The 14,376-nt window shown below is 41.9% G+C and overlaps 1 protein-coding gene across 1 annotated transcript in view; it reads left to right on the top strand.

Moving 5' to 3' along the window:
* The window catches only part of NCAPH (non-SMC condensin I complex subunit H), a 32,647-nt gene extending 18,837 nt beyond the window's left edge, over nt 1-13,810 (top strand). Inside the window, exons 9-17 of the mRNA XM_007959437.2 lie at nt 795-943; nt 1,600-1,706; nt 2,428-2,550; nt 6,075-6,185; nt 7,540-7,722; nt 8,406-8,522; nt 11,840-11,931; nt 12,339-12,414; nt 13,751-13,810. Coding sequence (XP_007957628.2) covers nt 795-943; nt 1,600-1,706; nt 2,428-2,550; nt 6,075-6,185; nt 7,540-7,722; nt 8,406-8,522; nt 11,840-11,931; nt 12,339-12,414; nt 13,751-13,810 — 1,018 coding nt within the window. The remainder of the gene's footprint in view (nt 1-794; nt 944-1,599; nt 1,707-2,427; nt 2,551-6,074; nt 6,186-7,539; nt 7,723-8,405; nt 8,523-11,839; nt 11,932-12,338; nt 12,415-13,750) is intronic.
* The last annotated feature ends 566 nt before the right edge of the window (nt 13,811-14,376 follow it).

Raw genomic sequence — 14,376 nt, forward strand, 5'->3', positions numbered from 1 at the left:
TTCTGTATCCTTCCCTTCAAGGCTCAGGGTTCCAGGATTATCTTCTGTGTCTGTGTTAATTGGTTTCCCTTTTCTTTGTTGAAGAGAGTCTGTGCAATCCTTCTGCCTAGTCCTCCATCTTGCAGGAACTCCTCCCTTTTTTTTTTTAAAAAAAACAAAACAAAACAAAACAGACACACGTGCTGATTCCCACAATGTTAAATGTGATTTCTCTTCCCCTATACATAACCAATAGTGTGGTATTGTGTGGTGGAACCAGCACTGGGCTCAAAGCAAATGACTGTGGTTCTAGTCTCAACTCAGCTTCTGACTCTGAGCCAATCACTGCCCCTCTCTGGGCCTCGCTTTTCTCATCAGGTGAAGAAGTTTATATAATCACTATAGGTCATTGAAGTCCCTGTCCCCCCACCCCCCACCCCTTTACTATAACGAGCTCTGGTGGTGTAGTGGGTAAGGCATTTGACTGCTAGAAGGTTATTGGTTCAAATGCACCAGTTGCTCTGTGGGAGGAAGTTAAGGCAATCTACTTTTGTAAAGGTTTACCACCTTGGAAATCCTATGGGGGTCACTTTGCATCAGAGTCAACTTGATGGCAATACTTGTATAGACACGATCGTATTATCATAAAATTAATACAAGAGAAACAAAAGCACTTTGAAAGTGAAGAATAAGGGATTATTATGAGTAGTAAAGTATTTATGCTTAGATATGCTGCTTATTTTTGGAGAAGTGGTCTTCAACTATATCATAAGCTTCATATATGTATATATATTCCAATTTCATGTGTGTTACAGGGAAGATATCATTCCCCTTGGAGATGGAGACATTAGAACGATGTGCCCCCTTCTATCCATGAAACCTGGAGAATATTCCTATTTCAGTCCCCGTACCATGTCCATGTGGGCTGGCCCGGACCATTGGCACTTTAGACCTCGACACAAACGTATGTACTTCTAAATGGAACTTTAAGAAAAGAGATAGTGTAGATGACCAGCCAGTCAACAGTTCAGCCAAGGAAGGGAATGCCAGCTGCCACACTGTTGCACCATCTGATAAGCTGAAGGAGTATCCAGATGAGGCAGCCTCCTGGTTGGGCAGTCAGTTGGCCTGGCTTGGGATGAAGGGTCAGTTAAGATGGAGTCCTCTCAGTGAGAAGTATAAGTACCTGGAAGCAAAAGAAGTGGGGTTATGTCCTTGAACTATTTCCCGCTGTTGTTGTTGTTATGTGCCGTTGAGTCAGACCCGACTCATAGCAACCCCTCCTTGGGTTTCCAAGTCAGTATCACTACGGAAGTAGATTGCCTCATCTTCCTTCCAAGGAGTGGCTGGTGGATTTGAACCACCAGCCTTCTGGTTAGCAGTCAAGTGCCTTAGGCACTATGCTACCAGAGCTCCTTAATTATTAATTAGCATACCATTTTTATTGTGTTTTGTTAGCAAAAACAAAGTATAAGTCTAGGACATATATAATTTACCTTTCTTAAGCTGTTATCTCAGGCCCAAACGCTGTCTTGTGGTTGATAAGGCTATCAGTAGGTTTTGTGAGATGAATAAATAATTTAGGCCACAGAGTCTTGACATCTGTGTTCATTTGTGCAGAAGAAACTTCCTCGCAATCAGAGAACAAAAAGAAGAGTACAAAGAAAGATTTTGAAATTGACTTTGAAGATGATATTGACTTTGAAGTGTATTTTCGAATAACAAAGGTTTGTGCTGCATTTATTAGCATTTGTGCTTTCTTAAATTGCTCTTTGCATTCCTCTTCCTCTTTCAGATTTGATTTTTAAAAATCATTATAAATTTAACTCCTAGAGTAGACTAATGGCTTCGTTCTTCCTCAGTTCCTTAAAGGATTGAGAAATAGTTCCAAACTCAGTTGCAGAAAGAATCAGGTTTATCATTAGGGGAATAATGTCTAACACAATCATTTTTTTTATAGGAACTCTGATGGGAGATTGTGCTAGTTGTTGTCAAGAAACTTCCAACTCTTGATGACCCCATATATGTCAGACTAGAGCTGTGCTCTGTAGGGTTTTCAGTGGCTAGTTTTTCTACCAGGCCTTTCTTCAGAGGTGCTTCTGGTTAGAATTGAACTTCCAGTCTTTCAGGTAGCAACCAAATGTGGTAACCATTTTTATCACCCAGGTAGACTGTTGTTGTATGCTATAGAATCAGACCCGACTCATAGTGACCCCTCCTTGGGTTTCCGAGGTTGGTATCACTACAGAAGTAGATTGCCCAACCTTCCTTCTGCGGGTGGGTTTGAACTGCCAGCCTTCTGGTTAGCAGTCAAGTGCTTTAGGCACTGCGCTATCAGAGCTCCCAGGTAAACTAGTACTGCCCAAACTCTTCCCAATTTCCTTAAAAAGGAAGTTTTGACCATTTTTGTGAAACATGCCTCAAAATCACTTTTTCTTTTGTTAATAGGCTGCTACTGTTCTGACCAAGTCCACTTTGGAGAACCAGAATTACAGAGCCACCACTCTTCCTACAGATTTCCACTATGAGGTTGATAATCTTGTCCAGCTGTATCTCAAACCAGGCATCAGGGTAAGGCTGCTCTTTCTGTAAGCTGTTATTGTTGCCAAACCTTTTTATAGCATGTTGTTGTATGGCCTCAAATCGATTTCTAACTCATAATGACCCTATTGGTGGACAAAGTGGAACTGCCCCATGGTATTTGGTAGGTTATAATCTTTACAGATGTGTAAAGGTGGCTACGATGATGGGCTCAAGTATAGCAGGGATTGTGGGGCTGGCGCGGGATCGGGCAGTGTTTTGTTCTGCTGTGCATTGGGTCACTATGAGTCAGAAACGACTCAACGGCACTTAACAACAACAACAACAACAATCTTTACAGAGGAGCTCTGGTAGCGTAGTGCCTAAGGCACTTGACTGCTAACCAGAAGGTTGACAGTTCAAACCCACCAGCTACTCCTCGGAAGGAAGATGGGGCAATCTGCTTCTGTAGTGATACTGCCTTGGAAACCCAAGGAGGGGTCGCTATGATTGGGTCCGACTTGAGGGTACATAACAACAACAACAATCTTTACAGGAGCAGATTACCGGGTGTTTTCTTCCATAGATCCACTGGGTGGGTTCAAACTTGTGTTCTTTCAGTTAGCAGCTGAGCACTTAACCATTGAGCCACCAGGACTCCTGTTTATAGCATAAGAAGTATCATGTATGATTGCCAGCCAGGGCCTTTGAGGGAAAGGAGAGAGTGTAAGGAGGATGTGTTTTAGTTAAGGGAAATTACCAGGAGATTAAATGGGTAAGGCAAAGCTGTAGGAAGATGCTTATAGGATAGATGTACATTAAAGATTTAGAAATACCTTAACTGGTTAAAATACTGGATGTTGATGCCCACATGTTGAAATGTAAGCAGGTTTTTAAAGTTTTAAAATTATTTCTGGATTCTCTCACTTTTTCATCGAAATTGTGGAGTTACTAGTTCGATACTTTATACAACCCACATTTCCTCATTCATCTTCATAGTATGGAAACACACCCACAATGACAAGGAGGGTGATTACGGGCAAAGCAGGCAACTGTGACTGATTCTCAGGAAGTTCCCTAGTGTTGTACAACCCCTTCCTAGACTCTTTCTAGTACTGTTAAGATGGAGTACTCTAGACCACCCAGTACTCCATTGTAATTACTATTTATTTCATTTGCTTGTAGCAAGTGCCAGGGTAACCAGGCTGTGGTTCGTGCCAAGTCCTATTTTATTTGGACCCTCTGCTCACTTGCATTCTTGGCTTGTCCTACTCTTGCAGTGTCGAGAATATAGACATTCCAGTTTCCTCTTCCTTATTCTGTTTCCACACATTCCCCTGAATTTACTGATTTCTCACATTCTATTTTTATAAACCAAGCCTGATAAATTTTTCTTCCTGATCAATAGCATTTACTTAACAAAAAGCATCTTAAAAATATAGAGAGAGAGATGCAAAGTTGCAATAATAGTGGAAACTGTGGTTATGGTCAATACTGGTTAATCTTAGTAGCAACTTTCTCTCATTAAAGTACAGATAGGGCCCTGAGACAGAATAGCAGAGTTAGGCTGAAGGAAGATGATAGAACATTGTACTAAGCCCCTCAGGGGCTTGGAGCCTTGCCCAATTTAGGACTGAAGCCATATGCTATTACATGCTTGAGCTATTTTCTCTGACCACATGCTGCCCTCCCTCCTTCCAGCCCTTATTGTTGTTGTTAGCTGCCCTTGAGTCAGTGGCCCAATGGAATGAACTGCTGCCCAGCCCTGCGCCATCCCCATGATTGGTTATAATCAGATCATTGTGATCTGTGGGGTTTTCATTGGCTGATTTTTAGAAGTAGATCATCAGGCCTTTCTTCCTGGTCTGTCTTACTGTGGAAGCTCTGCTAAAACCTGTTCAGCATCAGAGCAACACGCAGTCCTCCACTGACATATGGTGGCTGGCTGTGAGGTTCGTTGAGTGGGACTGGAACGCACTTGGAATTCTACCACAGAACCACCAATTTCTTTTAAGCCCTTATGAGCATTTCAGTAATGTGGCATAGCTTGTAATCTGTATAGTCCCATGTGAAGGTGGTAGAAGAAAGTCATCACACTACAAGAGCTGTTTTTGTTGCCTCTCCCCCCCCCCCCATTGCTTTTGATAATCCATAGAAGTGACTATCTCTGCGTGTAGTAGGGCAGCCGGGCTTCAGGAGCCAGAAATCTGTCATCCTACCAGCAGAGCTATACCAGGAAAATGACTATTAAACACTGGCAACTTGGCTAGGTACTATACAGACCAACCACCTGTTTAGTTTAATATCCTGAAGAATGATTCAGCCAGGTGATTCGTGAGGGGCTTCCTTGTACCCTTCCAGAAAATATTGTTTGTAGAGTGTGGACAATTTGGAGTGTGCCTAGAGGAGAGTGTTCTATGTGGAGAGATATTTAGAAATCATGTCATATGAGGAACAGTGGAAGAAAATATGCATTTCTTAATTAAATAAATATTTATTTAATATTCTTTTGGGATTTGTATTTACATAAACATTGTGAGGATTTTTATGGGGAGGGTGGTTCTTCAAAGAATAAAGTTGTTAACACACTCAAGGATATAGCAAGGATTCTGAGGCTGGTGCAGGACTCTGCAGTGTTTTGTTCTGTTGCATATAGGGTCGCTATGAGTCGGAGCCGACTTGCTAGCACCTAACAACAGCACTAACACACTTAATAGGCTTTTGTAAACAAACCACCAACTTCTCTTCCCCCATCCCAAAGTCACACACCACAAGTAAAAATCACTGGTCTAAGGGCCTGCAGATATTTGACAATGTATAGTCAACAGGCATTCCCAAAAAAGGAAGCAGATTTGTTCTGTGGAAGGCAGACAAAGGACCTATGGATGTCATAGGGAGAAGAGCTAGATGTTTCTCCTTTTAGCCATGTAGGGAACAGTGGTTACCACCTAGCTTGCTTTAAATTAAGGGAATGAGTTTTCTATTAAAATTGTTCAAGCAACAAGTTGACTTCCTTTCAGAAAGCTGCTGACAAGGATTTCCAGGTTTTGTTTTGTTTTAATAAAACTCACTGCCATTGAGTCGATTATGACTCACAGCAACTCTATAAGACAGAGTAGAATTGTCCCATGGGATTTCCAAGGCTACAAAGTCTTTATGGAAGCAAACAGCCACATCCTTCTCTCTTGGAGTAGCTGGTAGGTTAGAACCACTGACCTATCAAATAGCAGCCAAGTGCTTAAGCACTGCACCACCAGAGCTCCTTGTTTTTAATACAGGAACCATTTTTCAAATGAAGTTGTATGTAGAAGCCCTTATTGCAAACTAGTCAGAAAAGGAGCTGCTCTGGTTCTGTGTTGAGGTTCTGAGCCCTGCTGCTTTGGACTTGCTCAGAAGGGAGTTATGCAGTTGAAAAGTTGATTGGACTAGATGACTTGTGAGGATCTTTCTAACTCTAAATTTCTATAATTCTAGGAAGAGCTTGATCATAGAAACTAAGATCTATTTACTCAATCTAGTTCAATAGCTGCTTTTCTAGAAATTGCTTTCTGAACTTACTCTTTCTTTCATCCTAGTTACTTAAGACGCCCCAGGACCGGAAGACAGGAACTGAGCAATATGAAGAAATTGAAGACTATGATTACAATAATCCTAATGACACCTCCAACTTTTGCCCTGGGTTACAGGTAAAAGAGGAGAAGAACTCTGTCCTCTCTTCTAAGATGAAAGAAGATGAGTCTTGCTTTCCTGCTTCCCCTCTCTCCGTTTCCCTGTATGGCTGAAGGATGTAGGACATTATGAATCAGGCAATAGTTTTATGGGTACAGGGTCTGCCCTGCCTCGGGCATCAGGGAACTGAGCAGAACTGAAGTAAAGGCCTCAGCCCTAACCTGCCTTACCTCAAGCCTTACATGCAAGAAGTGAATTGTTATACTCCAGTAAATCAGTCACCCTAACCTATAAAAAGCACTTACCTTGTCTCTTTGGGATTTCAGAAGCATATAAAACACTTCCTGTTCTTAGAAGCTAGTATTTTGGTGACAGTGGTATGTTGTAATGTGGAGAAAGTGATCTATGGAATGGATCTGTCAGAGACCAGGCTTCTAGCTCTCATTTTGGTTCTCACATTACAAACTTATACCAACCATTCCTTATCCCACAGGGGATTGGACTCAATAATCTTGCTACCCATGAGTCTGGTAATGGGGTAGCAAATGTAAGTAACAGCAAGGGGGAGATAGTAGGCCTTGTCTGTGTCCCTTCACATGGGAAGAGGGAAAAGAACTAGAAGAATAGTTACTCACCTTATTTTCTTACTTGGTGGAAAGTCAGGCTGTTATATTTTAGTGAAAATCCCGACTGCCCTTTTTACCAATGCTTCTTCAACTTTAGTGTGCCCCTGGGAAGCCTAGGAAAAGTTAACAAATAATAGTTAAAATAATTATTTAGTTACTCATAACTGTGTTATAAATATTAATTTATTATTATTAAAAATTAGAATCACCTGGGGAGCCTATTAAAAATAGATTTCTGGGCCCCACCCCCTGAGATTCTGGTTACTCAGTCTGAGGTGGGGCCCAGGAATGTGACTTTCTCACAGGTTCTCTGGTAATGGCCATACTGCTGATCTGTGGGCTACACTTTGAGGAACACCATCGGGACGACCCCTGGGCTTCTGTGCTCTCATTGAGGGATGTGATTGACCAAGGAACTGATTCAGTGGTTCATCTCTATGATTTTTCAGGAATGCTTTTTGTAAAATGAACTCCTAAATTACTCAAAAGCCAGAGGGAACACTAGGAACACTATGGCAGTTAGGATTATGAAATCCTTTTAACTCCCTCTCTAGAGATCTTAAGGTAGATAATAGATACCACCCTAGTTGAGTTTATTTAGGAGATAACTAGAGGCATCTAGAAGTCCATCCTAGGCTTGATTCACTTCACAAACTATCAAGATGCTCTTCCCGCTGTATAAAGGACATTCTAAGCCCCTCTTGATAGTGTCTGCCAAACTTTTAAGAGCTGTTTCCTTGCCCAGGCTGTTGACAGTGATTATGAAGAGTCAGATGACCTATTTGTGGGACCAGCTGGGGCCTTTGACCTTACACCTTATCCTTGCCATCCACCTAAGACAATGCAAGAGAACAATGATGCTCCCGAAATCCAAGGATTGGACATCATGACCTATGGGGAATCAAATCTGATAGCTGAGCCTCAGAAGGTAAGGATCGAGCAGCCAAGAGTTATATCGTTCAGTTAAGATCTGTTTATTTTACCTCATGAGAGTCATTTCAGTCTCGGCTTGATTTTTTTTTTTTTCCTTGCCAAGTTTAACCAGTGGCTCTCCTAGCACCTGAGTCTTAACTGGGGCTGTAGGGAGTGAAATGGAGCTAATTAGGTTTCTGTGGAACTGACCCATCTCTCCAAAGACTTTGATAAGCCGTATGACTAGGGCTGAACCCATCACAAGTAAAGTATGTATATGAAGTCTTTAGGCAGAGAAAATGAGTTTATACTGATTGGGAAAGGGTGGCTATTTGACTTTGGAAACTCTTAGCCAGATTCAATTTGTATTAAATCAGCATGCAGGAAGTATCTGTCTGTTCCATACTAGGTGACATGACAGGCTTGATGCCTTCATATAAATCTGATTCACTTACCTCTTTTACACTGGAATTCTGGGTTAGCCTTAATGAAGATTGGCACTTGATCCAAAAGAAATTAGATTTGAGATGAGAGATTCTATCCTAGCATATTCAAAGAGAGCTCTATAACTCCTTGCTTAAACTGGATTCCTTCTTTATTTGAACTCCAGACTTTTGTTTTTATAATGAATTGATGTGGTCTAATATGTAAATGTGTTTTTCTTCTGCTTAATTTCACTTTATCATATGCCTGTTTCAGGTAAATAAGATTGAAATTCAGTATGCCAGGACTGCCAAAAAGATGGACATGAAGAAGCTGAAGCAAAGCATGTGGAGTTTACTTACAGAGCTCTCAAAGAAGCAAGCAGACGCAGAGGTACGGGGCTGACCACTCGTCTCCAGAAGCCGCATCATGTGACCACAGGAGGGCCGATTTCTAAGAGTCTTAGGATACCTTGATTTGGTCAGTGGCTCTAGGTAGTCATTGAAAACTATAAGGAAGACATCAAGCCTCTAAAAGATAAATGAGCCAACTATATGAACAGGCAGGTCACACAAAAGGTGGTACAATGGAAAATTACTCAGCCTTGCTGGTAATAAAAAACAAATGAAGGCATCTCTGTGTTGATATAAAATAACACTAGTTTTAGCAATTAAGTTATGTTTTTCAGTACTGAGGTTGAGAAAAATTACTTACTCACTGCTGAGCGAAACTGAAGTTTATACATGACCCTTTGGGAAAGTAAATTATAACTATATCTCAAGTGCCCTTAAGATGTTTTAATCTTTGATCCAATCTGATTTGGAGAATGTATTCTAAGTAAGAAAGTAACTTTTTTTTTTTTTTAAATCAGATTGTCTATTTCTCCTTTAGGAAAAGAGATTACTTTGATTAACAAGTCCAAGTAGAACTCTGAATTAATGAGAACCTTTCCATCTCCTTTCCGATACCCTTCTGCTCAGGGAATGGTTTGACTTAGCCAAGCTTAACTCACTCTCTTGTAGCTTCTGCTGACTGAGAAGTGAGATTCATGATTCAGTGGAGGACCTTGAGCTGCACACAGGATATCAGATAAGCTTCAGTCATATTCAGAGTTTTTATCAACTAAAACAGAATGGGATACAAATGTTAAGCTTTTTAAAAAGTGGGAGAGAGTTCTGCTTAACCTTTAAGTCACTCAGGATACCCTCCTTCCCAGGAATTCTGGTTAATTAAAAGTTTATTCTTGTGGTAGTTAAGTTTGTATATCAATTTGGCTGGGCCTGGTTGAGTGGCTGGGCAGCTGGTAGTAGTTATACCACATGATGAGACTGGCAATCAGCTCCATGGTGGGCTCTACCACAAACAACTGAGTAGCTGCCTTTGGGATGTTGTCTGCTTCCTGTATATAAGGAGAAGCCTTGTGGATAGTCTCTAGCTTATGGCACCCTCAGACCCTGCATGTAGCCGTGTCATTGTTCAGCAGCCTGCCATGCTCTGCTGACCTTGGGAGTTGCATTGGGCTTAAATTAAAGGCCTGCCATGTGGTTTGGTAACATCAGGACTGTGCCTTTTTACTTGTCAACCTTGGGCTTGTCAGCCTCCGCAGCCAGCAGCTGTCTGAGTGAAGAAATGCCTTCTAGCTCCAGTGGGCAGGGAGCAGGAGGCAGAACTGGACCCCAAGGTTGAGGGCCTTTCACCCGGCCCCTAGAGTCTGGCACTTTGAACTTGGACTTAAAGCCTCCAAACTGTAAGAAAATAAACTCTTGTTTGTTTAGGCCATCCCATTTGTGGTATATTCTTGTCAGAGTGGCACTAGGTAACCAGAACAATTCTTTAATGTCGAAATACATAATAGAGCCAACAAGGGGCAAAGATATGATAACTTCTTAGCCACAGCCAACCACCCTGAGGGAGTGAGTAGTTAGACCTGTAGGCTCAGGGCCATGGTTGCAGGGGACATTAAGCTCAATTGGCATAACATACTACACAAAAACATTCTACAGCCTACTTTGGTGAGTAGCAACTGGGGTCTTAAAAGCTTGCCAACAGCCATTTATATGCAACAATGGGTCTCTCCTTGTCCAGAGCAAAGAAGAGCAAAGAAAACCCAAGATGCATAAAAACAAGTAGTCCAAGGGACTAGTAGACCATGTGATCCTCAGCCTATGTGACCAAGAAACCAGAACTAGATGGCACCTGACTACTACTACTGTCAGCCACTCGGAAATGGATCAGTACAGAAGGTCCTGGTTAGAGTTAGAGAACAATGTGGAACAAAATCATAAAAAAGACCAAGCTTACCAGTCTGATAGAGCCTGGTGGGACCCCCAAGACTATGGCCCCTAGTTACCCTTCAGGTTTAGAATTGAACTGACTCCCATGGCTTCCAGCCTAACAATAAACAGACATGTGTTGTTGTTATGTGCTGTCGAGTCGGCCCCGACTCATAGCGACCCCTCCTTGGGTTTCTGAAGCAGTATCACTACAGAAGTAGGATTGCCCAACCTTCCTTCCAAGGAGTGGCTGGTGGGTTTGAACCACCAGCCTTCTGGTTAGCAGTCAAGTGCTTTAGCCACTATGCTACCAGAGCTCCTAAACAGACATGTAGGGTGAACATTTACATCAGCTAGATACACTCGGCGTGATCAATAGTTGGAGAACAGAAGGGCAGTGTTTACACAGGGAGATAGCCTAGGGGGCAGGAAAGCAAAGGAAAGAAGGATACCCGGAAGAGGTGTCCACAGGGAGGAAGTGGGAAGAGTTGCAGTCACTGTTATGAAACAAATATGTATGAACTCCTGTATGGAAAATGAATTTACTCTGTACACTTTCACCCAAATCACAATAAAAATTAAAAATAAAATTTAAAAAAGACCAAAAAAAAAGTTTATTCTTTAAGGGGAAAATAAAAACCTTATGAAAATATTCAAACATGTACAAAAGTAGAGAGAAGAGTATAGTGAACCCCCATTTCCAGTCATTAGCAATGTTTTATCTATACTATCACCTAGCTCTGTTCCCTTTGCCTCTCCATGTACATGTTCTGAGTTATTTTAATATAAATCCCAGACATCATATTCTTTCATAAATACTTGCCTTCCAGCAAAGAGGCAGCAGGTTATTTTTGTTAAGTGGAAAGCTTGACTCTGTTTTTAAATAAGCATTTTGTACTGCCCTTAGCTGTGGATTCCAATTGAAGCTATAAACAATCATGACTTCTATTGTTATTTTGTTATTTCCCCAAGGATTCTAGAAGCCTCTTTGCAATTTCCCCTTCACTGGGATTTTACTAAGAAGTTCTTGTGGCGTAATGGATAAGGTATCTGCTGCTAACCAAAAGGTCAGCAGTTCAAACCCACCAGCTGCTCCATGGAAGGAAGATAGGGCAATGTGCTTCTGTAAAGATTTACAGCCTTGGAAACCCAGTGGGGTTGCTATGAGTCAGAATCAACTTGATGGCAGTGAGTTTGTTTTTTGGGATTTTACTGGTCATTGCCATCCATGTTTGCCATAAATAGGTAAATGTCAGTGTCATAATCCAGGGCTGAGGTACTGCTTCCCTGTATATAGTTCCCTTTTCTTCAAAAGGTAAGAACATGTCCGACTTTCATTCAATATAGACTTTTCTTTTTAGAGATACAAGTTTGTACATTGTTCTTTCTCAAAAATGAATTGGCCCTAAATGTCTGTAAACGCTTTTCTTCTGTTAGGCAAACCATAGTGAAATGGAAAACGAAGAGGGCCTGGTGGAGGTGGCTGATGAGAAATTATTCAGTGGGCTCGCAAAGGATCTGAAGAAGAGGTGAGTGCCGGCATCGCAGGGGGCTCATGCTCGCTCTCTCGCTATCTGTCTCTCAGCTCTGACTAAGAGTGCTCTGGCCTGAGCTATTTGATGGGCCCCTTCCCACACGACCTGCTGTGTGGTCAGTTTTATGTAACACTTTCAGCAATTTTTCTATTTCTTTTCTGAACTGATAAATAAATCAATAGAGGGCAATCTGGTTACTTTAAAAAGACATTTTTCACTCTGGTCACTGGAATGAAACAAGAGAATTTTGAATTCCAAATAAGAAACCAGAAAAACATGCACCTGAAATGTTTCATTGTTTGTTAGTTTACTCATTGTACATGTGTATTCATGCTTGATGAAAGAGGCTTTGTTGTTAGCATTGCAGTGACTGAGTGTCATGCTTGCCCTTTGCTTCACAGCCTGCCTCCCCTCATGGCTCAGAACCTCTCCATACCTCTGGCTTTTGCCTGTCTCCTACATTTAGCCAATGAAAAGGTAGGTTAATCTGGTAAGCATGGGAGCATTCCCTATTTGTATCAACCCATTTGAACTTTTTATTAGATCCGGCATGGGCAACTTCATTGTTGTTGTTGTTGTTATTTGCCATCGAGTCGGCCCCGACACCTAGCGACCCCTCCTTGGATTTCCGAGGCAGTTATCACTACAGAAGTAGGATTGCCCAACCTTCCTTCCAAGAAGTGGCTGGTGGGTTTGAACCGCCAGCCTCCTGCTTAGCAGTCAAGTGCCTTAGGCACTATGCTACCAGAGCTCCTACTTCATAGGGTATCTCAAATATAGAGGTTTATACAATCTTTCAACCAAAAGGATTAACCAGGCACCTAGAAGTGAAGGAGCTTTGGTGGTATAGTGGTTAAGGCATTTGGTTGCTAACCAAAAAGTCAGTGATTCAAACCCACCAGCTACTCTGTGGAAGAAAGATGGAGCAATCTGCTTCCGTAAAGATTTACAGCCTTGGAAACCCAATGGGGGGCATTCACTATGAGTTGGCATCAAGAGATTTTTTTTTTTTTTTTTTTTTTTTGAGAAGTAGAAAAGGCCAGGTGTGGTTAGTAATGAAAAGGACCCAAACAGGAACATTTTAGCAGTATAGGAAGATGCGCTAGAAAAAGGGTGGAGTGGACATAGAGTTGCCAACACATCATATCTATGTCTGGTGCAAAGCAACTAAGTGGATGGTTTGTGGTGAAGTGAGGCGAGAAAGGCTTCTTAGAATGGCTTAGTCCTGAGACAAACAGTGCCTAGGATTGGTGAAGAGAATTCATGGGATGGGAGTGTAGATATGTGTGGGGTCAGGGGAGAGCTGGGATGTGAGGAAAAGCCTGAGCAAAGATGGGAGAACAAGGATAGCAGGTGTGGCCATTATAAAGGGATGAGGTATCAGGGCAACGAGGATGAGGGACTGGAGGAGGGCTTGGGTCCCAGGTGCTGTATGAGGACAGGTCTGCTGGGCCTGGAGAGCTACTGGCAGCCTCAGTTCAAGCTATTTTTGATAAATACATGTTGTAGTTGCTAGTGGTAAACAGGACCCTTAGCTTCTTCGAGACAGAAGTTCTGGGGCCTTTTACTGAGAGATTATTATAGGAACCAGAAGGGGCTTACTTTTTGCTTTTTTTTTTTTTTCCCTCCCCCTGTGGTTAGCAAGGATTTGAAATCAACTTTATTATACAGATTATATTTGCTGGTGTAGTTTTATCTGTAATCATGGGACAGGCCTCATTCTTTGTAGTCACGACCTTGTTACCTTGATTAGAAGTTGGTCTGTGATTATTTTAGTATACCAAAGTTGACGTACATTTTGGTCTTCCCTCAGAATCTGAAGCTGGAAGGAACAGAGGATCTTTCTGATGTTCTTGTGAAGCAAGGGGATTGAGTTCCCTGCAGAGAAGATGGCAGCCAGACACTCGTACTTTACGTGACCAGGATGCATCCACTCTGGGTGGCAGAAGATGATGCTGAGGGCTTGTAGCAGGACTCAAGCCAACTACCAAGGTGCCTGTCTGTTGCTCTCCCCTTCTCTCTGTCGCAGCCTGAGAACTACACTTTGACTTGCTGTCCTCAATTAAACGTTTTTGCCCTGTAATGATCACCAAGAGAGAAAGTGGTCAGAAGTAGGAGAGGGCAAGAAAACTTGTCTTCAGTATGAAAATCTGTATCCATTCTGTGAATCCATGTATACTTTTAATCTCCTATATTGATCTGTTTTTTCCATACTTTGCTCTTATAGAAGGGACTGAATGTTGTCCTTGAAGAGCTACCTAATCCATGTACATAAAATACGTTATGTGTGTACTTACAAATGTATATATAATACTTGAAAATAAAATCATTCTGACTGATACACCTGGCAAAATATATGAGTACTAGATCTGTGTTAGACCTGGTCCTTACCTTCCAGGGGGATGCAATGCTGTTTGCTAGACGAAATACCCATACACT

The sequence above is a fragment of the Orycteropus afer genome, unplaced genomic scaffold (genome assembly GCF_000298275.1).
Source record: "Orycteropus afer afer isolate SDZICR_OR568_19922 unplaced genomic scaffold, OryAfe1.0 scaffold00017, whole genome shotgun sequence".
NCBI classification, from domain to species: domain Eukaryota; kingdom Metazoa; phylum Chordata; class Mammalia; order Tubulidentata; family Orycteropodidae; genus Orycteropus; species Orycteropus afer.